The 7,938-nt window shown below is 33.8% G+C and overlaps 1 protein-coding gene across 3 annotated transcripts in view; it reads right to left on the bottom strand.

Moving 5' to 3' along the window:
* Nucleotides 1-600: 600 nt before the first annotated feature.
* The window catches only part of LOC117929891 (protein CHROMATIN REMODELING 20), a 126,210-nt gene continuing 118,872 nt past the window's right edge, over nt 601-7,938 (bottom strand). For all 3 annotated transcript variants that reach the window (XM_034850330.1, XM_034850329.1, XM_034850331.1), the window contains one exon: nt 601-1,218. In XM_034850330.1, the coding sequence (XP_034706221.1) occupies nt 828-1,218 (391 nt within the window). In that variant the 3' untranslated portion in view covers nt 601-827. The remainder of the gene's footprint in view (nt 1,219-7,938) is intronic.

Genomic DNA, 7,938 nt, shown 5'->3' with positions numbered 1-7,938 from the left:
AATAGCTTAGAGTTAATTTTTGGGATAATACTTGATACAAGCTTCTTTAAAAAAATCACCTTCCCGTCGTACATCTTACCATCCAAAACACTCTCATAAACAAATACCGAAGGGTTTTCCATAAAAGTGTTTATGGAGTATGATAGGCAGAAGTACTGAAGATTGAAATCGACCCCAAACAGGTCCTAACCAAATCACTTGTCTATATGATATCAGGTTTGCTCTTCACATGAACCAGATGCACTGCAGCAAAAGCCACTAAGAAGTCTGAAGACGCACAGCAAAAACTTGAGGCTCAACAAGTAGAAACATGGTCAAGAGCTTGGCAAGCTTGTGTCCCTACTCACGTGGATTTGAACCGAGAGCTCAGCATTTGCATCTTACGACAAAAATCAAGCCTCAGTTATCCAAACCTGTACACTACTGTGGATTCAATTTATTTAAGGGTTAGAGGTGTGGCTAACATTATGCAGGACATGAATGGACTGTGACACGGTCTTTGCTGTAGAGCATCAAATTTCATCAGCTGCTAGGTGATAGCTACCATATTTAACAAGGATTGGGTCTTTGTCCATAGTGATGTACATAGGAAAACATTCGAGCTCAAAGAAAACACTCGCTTTTATATCATATAATTTCAATGTGGTTGATAAAACCTAAATTTTACATCATAAGTTCAGTTTCCACAAATATACAGGCAGCATTTTTACAGGTTAGAAACTACCAAAAAGAATGTTATTGTGTTCAAAATGACATTGAACTTACAGGAGCTGCCATTTACAAAGCAGAGTTGATTACATGACAGGAAGGACCGTCCCTCAGGACCCTCACCTTACTGCCCTGCCATCCCTATTAAGGTCCTCCCAGCTTATTTCTTGTGCACATTCCCCACATACAGTACTGCAACCAACTTTTGTGCCCTGACTTCTAAGAGTCAGCATGTGAGAAAGGTTGGTGCATTTCCGCTGCACCAAATTATTCCTCAATCTACTAATCTTGGTCTCTGAGAGACTGATGCTCTCTGTTACAAGGGGGGCCGCATTTGAAACAGCTGGTTTTCGCTCAAATGTAGACTCATCAAGGGGTACTCGCTGTACTTCTTCCCATTCTAAAGTTCTCCGATATACTTCCCAAGCCATGTCTTGCTCCTCTTTTGATAGCTTCTCCTCTTCATTCTCTTGCAGAAGGGTCTCATGTTCATGGTAGTTAGCAATCCACCTGAATGTCCAGTTATATGTCAGATGCTAATTGCTAAATGTTTAATTTCACTAAAATGACAATTCTAATGCCAACATGTGCTATATTACATGCTAAAAATAACAAAAAATATAACATAACATTACTACCTTACTGGTAATGCACAAAGTCAGTTGGTCACATTCTTTATTCAATAGAATGGAATGAATTGTCATAGAGATTACTGCCTTATTGGCTTCTCCAAAAAAATTCCCTAGTCAATCGTTTTACAATGAGAAAATGTGGGTAAAAATGTGCACTTACTAGAAACCCATGATTTCAGATTAGGCCTTGCACCTTGTCTCAACTAAAATAATATCAACAGCAGACACTACGCAACCACAAGACCTTATCTTGGATATACCTAGTAAACATGGTTACTAAAATTGTATGATACGTGAATATTATATGCATCAAGCAATTCATTCAGTGTCATGTAATATGCTTGGTTGATTTCTCAGTTGAGCAATGACTAGGCAATCAAATCAAAACTTAAAAGATATGAAAACATTTCTTTAAAGCTTTCAAACATCTTTTAGAGCTAAAGGCCACCTTTTTGCCTTTTTTTATTCCTTTCAAGAGATTGGGCTTTTGAAGCCATTTCCCATCTTTTAAATGATTTAAAATTCTTTAACCCCAAAGCTCCAAACCCAAATCTGTTTCTTTCTAATTACAAATTGGGAGAGATTTTTAGGCAGTTGAAAGTGACTTCTCTTAGTTCTGATATCATGGGTCACTATCCTATTTTTATTTTTATTAAAAATGATTTGACAGGAGCAAAAGGAAAAAGATGATAAGCCGAACACCGTACATGCATAATAGACAACATGCATGGAAGATTGAAGTAAATGCATGACTATTATCTCAACAGACCTTGGGAGGGGTGTGATATCCCTCACTGGATAGGAAAAAAAGTTCCCAACACAATATGTATGAATTTTTCTTAACCATATAGATGCATTTTAAAGCCATGAGGGCTCACTGGGCTTGAAGTGGACAATATCTACATGGTAGGGAGTGGGTTGTTACAAATGGTACTAGATGCAAAGAAGAGTGGTGTAATAAGAGTCCAAGAAATAGTGTTGGGTGATTCAAAATTGTAATGAGTTACAAAGTTTTGATTGAAATGTGTGCTTCCTTTAATGAAGGTTCCAAGCCATAGCAATATTTATGAAGCAATACATAGATCAAAACCAACAAAACGAAATTTCAATTATATGAAAGAGTAGGCTAATCTTGAATAAGTTATGCATTATTGAATTTTATCTTTTCTCTTGCTCATTTTCATTATTTTATAAGAATTTGTATCCTATGTAAAATTAATTTCTAGAGCTTTTTTTCCGCAAATTTTGAAGGTTGAAGTTGATTTGCTTTGTCACCTTTTAGGATTCACCCAAAATCCCAACTTTGACTCACTCAAATGGATCAGGTTTGCCAACCATTAGATAATTATAAGAAAGCCTACTTGTCCCTGATAGAATAACTATGGTGCAGTTAGGCTTGCCCTAAATCTCCTTTTATTTTCTTTCCATTTTCAAGACTTTAGTTGAAGTGGCACATAGGATTGAGAAACTATAGAGGAACTTTCTATGGTTAGGTGTGGGGCAAGGAAGAGAGGTCATCCTGTGGGATGGGAACAAGTGTCCAAAAAGAAAAAGGGGGCTTGGGCTAATGAGGATCGCCTTGAGAAATAAAGCCTTACTAGGGAAGTGGTTATAGAGGCTTCTCAGGGAGAACTATTCTTAATGGCATACTAAGTATTTATGAACTGCACTCAAATGAATGAGATGTCAATGTTGTTGTTAGGTAGTCATATCGGTGCCCTTGGGAGGCCATTGCATGAGTATTGTCTAAAACACCCTTTTCACTCAATTTTTGGAAGTTACTGTACAAAAATTCGATTCTAGTAGGATATTTGGCGGTATAATCAACCTATTTGGGTTCAATTCCTAAACCTCTATAGAGTGGTGAAGAAAGAAATTCAACTATTTCCACCATTCTAGGTCATTCCTCTCCCTCATTGTCTTGGAATTTTAACTTCCACTTAACCTATTGAATCATGAAATCAATGAACTTACTCTCCTTTTGTCGACATTAGTTTTAAGTGGATTTTTCATTAACTTTTCATGATAAAAGGGTTTGATCCTTGACATATTTTCAATCAATTCGTTTCTATAATCCTTTTTGTTTCCACCAACTTGAGTTCCTTTCTTCTCCCAGACTTCATTTAGGAATTTAAAGCCAACTGAATGTCAAGGCCTTTACATGATTGGTGGCAAATAAGAAGGATAATACAGAGGGTTTGCTGCAAAAAATGATACCTTACTAGGCCCTCACCTGGAATGGTGTGTCATGTGTAAGAATGGGGAATCGACAGATCATCCCTTTTTCATTACTAATCATAGCATTAACATGATGACATAGGTTATTCAAATTTGCTTAGACTAATAGGGTTCCCTCTAGAAGTGGGTGGATTTTCCTACCTCCTTCCATGGTGATGTTAAATTTGTAACGATTTTTCTTGCTTTTGTTTAGACTAATTAAATGTTTTTTTCAAAGGGAGGATTTCTCATCTTTTTTTGTATTTAATTGTTCATGGCAATAAAATGGTTGTTTCTGATTTTTTATTTTTTATTTTTTTATTTTATTTTTATTTAAAAAAAAAGGAGGGCAAAAAATACAATGCAATATCGTTATTGTGTTTTTGTAGCATTTGTAGGTAGAAAGAATTTCAAAGGCTAGCTACATGAAAACTAAAAGCCTAAACCTTATGGTACACATGATATGAATAAAAATTGAGTACTTCTGATAAGGAACCTTCCAGTCAAGGGATTTGAGAGTGAGTTCACTCATTTCCATCTAGTACAACATCAATTTGCTGCTAAGGCAATCAAAGAGGCAAGACCATAGCAATACTTGTTCTCCAAGTTTTCTATCAAAAAGAAGCTTACTTAAAGACAATTCATGGACAGCCATTGTTTGATTGATGAGGTTTATTTTTTTTGGGTTAGATGTGTCATAAATAAATATTGAGATGTTGATGAGTCCAAGTCTGGATGTGAATTTTTCTTCTTAAAAACTCCTACAACATTGGCTTTAGCTTCTTCTTTCTAATTTTTTTATTCTCAAGAATTCATCTTCTCCTTCATTTTACATGATCTTCTTCTAGGTCATGCAACATGTTTCATGTTTTTATTTATTTTTAATTTTGATTTATTTTGGATTTGGTGTGATCAAATTAAGAAGATATATAATATTTGGTTTAAATTGTGGATAAGAGTTTTAAGGAGATTAGGGTTCTTTGGGAAGATGAAGATGAGTTTGGGCAGCTCTTTGGGAGGAAGAATATTATGATAGAGAGATTCCTATAAAAAAAAAATATTATGATAGAGAGATTAACTAGTATTTATTGAAGCTTCTCCAATCCAATATTCTTCCTCCCAATAATATCAAAGCTCCTTCAATAATTCAGCTCTTTGGAGTAGCTCATTTTTCAAGGAATTCGAATGATTGGACATGGAAAGGGTTGAAGCTTTCCTTTTGAGGCTTTAGGGTAAGAACAGGATGGAATTGATGGATATGAGGAAGGGGAAATTTTCAGTCAAATTGCTTTACAATTTTTTAGGTTACGAAACAGCAGAAGTTTTTCTTATGAGGTCCATCTAAAGTAGGTTTTTTTTTTTTTTTTTTTTTTTTTTTTTGCCTAAGAAGCTTCTTGGGGCAAGGTTTCGATATTGGATCAGCTGCAAAGGAGAGAGTGGTCTATGGTAAATCGATGTTTTCTATATGAAGGAAGACAAAGAGTCAATACATCCCTCTACATTATGTCAAAGTTAGGGTATTATAGAATTTGGTGTTTTCCTTACTTGGAGTTCTTTAGGTGATGGCAAGTTCGGTAAGACAAGCCCTATTAGGGTGGAATGATGCTTTGTGGGAAAAATAATGAAAAAAGGTCTAAAGGGTTGCCTCATTGTGTGTACATTGGACATTATAGAAAGAGAGGAACCAAAAGTCTTTTGAAAACAAAAAAAATATTTGATCAAGCATTAAAACTTACTTTTCTTTGTAGCATTTTGATATGGTTTAGGTAGCATATTGATGAGGGGTTCCTAATTATAATAGATTGGTTAGGATCTTCACAAAGGGCTTTTGTTTTTGTCGCCTTATCTTTTGTTTTTTTCTTTTGGAATCATCTGTATACGACCGGTATACTTTGATATGCCTTTGCTTGTTGTTGTTAATGTACAGTAAAACCCCTATAAAATAATCATTTTGGGACTAAGAGAATTATTATTTTAACAGCTAATTGATTTATCAATAAATAAATAATTTATAAATTTACCAATAAATGAATATCTATTAATTTATAGAGATTATATCTTTCAACTATACAATACTTGTACATATTATAAATCCAAAAAAAATGAATGTAGTCAAAAGTTAATACATGGAAACCTAAGAGACTGAAAAAGAAAAGAGGTTTATTAATTGTAGAAGATAGAAAGACTCTTAAAAGGAAGAGATACAATATCAAAACTTAATTCGCTAGAAGATAAAGAAGTTTCAAGTATGTAATGATTCAAAGAAAAAGTTGAATTGAAAAAAATAGAAATTGTAAAACGTTACTCAATACCATATTACGAATGATTTATATATTATTCATTTTTTTATGAACTTCATCAATTATTAATATATATTTCATGGGCCTTTAAGGATTTGTAAAAAATTATTATCTTATATATTTAGTGAGTTTATTAATTTAATACACTAGTTTGAGTTGGGACCAAAAGATTTCACTATTCAAACAAGGTCATTAATTTATCAAATATATATATACACACATACTAGTATATCTGAAGAGATGCTAAATTTCAAAAATATATTGGGGACCTTGGGGATATTATGAATAGGATACATCCCCTTGATACAAGGACCATTAAATCAAGAAATATCAGCAATTATTAAGTGATATTTTCAACTTTTTCCCCTTTCTCCTACCTTTATTTCTACTTTTATTTCCCTTAAAATAGCAAGTATACCTTTCACTTCATCTTTTGTACACAACAAACTGTATAAATTACTATATGTCAAACTTAATCTTACTAACTGCTTTCTTCCTTTCTAGCCAGTTTTTACCTCCCAAAGTTTCTCATTTTTGTATCTTTGCCAAATTTGTGATAGCCTTATGATGTGCTATTTTGAAGGAGATTTTTTTTTGGCATTACCATTCCATCACGGAATTTTATTAGAAGAAAATCCCCTACCTTTAGATTCTTCAAAGATCATTTATGCCACCCCTTTGTAATGTCGTTAGCCCTTTTATTTCCACAAAGAAAATTAGTTACTGCATCTATGCTCAATTTTGCCTCTAAGTCGTTTTCTTCTGGTACTACTATTGCTCCTATTAAGTTCCAGTACCATTGTTTATGACTTCACAATATTTATACACTATTTTGATCTACCCTTCTAGTAAGGAAGATGCTTGTTTGGGGCTTTTTCCTCTCTTTATTTATTTATTTTTTTAAAAAAAAAAACCTATTAGTTAAAATTTCATCTTCTTTCAAAGCATGTAGTTGCTATTATAAGATCATATGAGTCTGCAAAATCCAATGTCCACATATTCATTGCTCTTCTGCATTTCATCGTCTAATATCCTACAAAAATTATCCCCTCTGATATCCCTCTAATTTTTCCATCACATCTTCTCAAAATTCAACCTAATATGAACATGCAATCCTCTTGAAATGCATCCTCTGTTCTTCTAACACTGACAACATAAGCCCTGTATGTTCTACTTACAGCATTCCGATACATCTCCTTTCAAGTGAACCATAGTTCACTTCCCATATTCTCAATTTCCATGGATTTGTACCCTGATATTTGGTTTGCTGCAGAGAAGCTAGACTTAATAGTTCCACTGACAAACTCCATCCTCTCCCATAAGATTGTTATCATATTCAAGCTTGTATATCAATCCAACTTGATCCAACCACCTTAATAGTTCCACTGGTAAAATTCATCATCTTCATGAGAGTGTTACTATATTCAAGGTTGCATATATCAATCCAACCTGATCTAACTCCTTTATCAACATTTGTCAACAGAAGTTCACTGCTATACTCTAGGATATCCGAATCCTTCAACTTCACCCAATATACCCGTATTAACATGACATGATATGGGTGTAGGTATAGGATCCTTGTCAGATACATTTATTTTATTTTGGGCGTGACAATTTTATTTTTTTCATTGATATTTTTTATTCTTTCAACGTTCTTAGTAATAATTACATTAGAGAAAAAGAAGAGTTAATTAAAAAGTGAAGTTTTGTAAGAATATTTAGCGATACATGGAAAGAAAAGGGATTAGAGGGAAACAATGGGAGCTTTTAAAAAGGATATCTTCACTTCAAATTTATTTTTAATTGACTTTTATTTTATTATGTGGTATCCTAGTAGTCATGTCCCTTTTTGGATCCTTTTAAGTCAAGTCCTCATATCATAAACTTTGAGTAGTGAAGGATCAAACACCTTGACACATTCCCACATTTGACATTATACCCAAAGCCATGCAACATATGCTATAGTACATTTCTTTGAAAGAACGCTTCAGTTCACCCTTGCCACATTTCACTACACTATGAAGGTTGATGTGGGGGTTTCCTAGTAAAGAAATCCCACGACATATTGGATTCAGGTTCAT

The sequence above is a fragment of the Vitis riparia genome, chromosome 14, assembly GCF_004353265.1.
Source record: "Vitis riparia cultivar Riparia Gloire de Montpellier isolate 1030 chromosome 14, EGFV_Vit.rip_1.0, whole genome shotgun sequence".
Lineage (NCBI taxonomy): Eukaryota > Viridiplantae > Streptophyta > Magnoliopsida > Vitales > Vitaceae > Vitis > Vitis riparia.
Note: the sequence above shows the minus strand (reverse complement) of the source record. Positions and strands in the feature narration are given on the sequence as shown.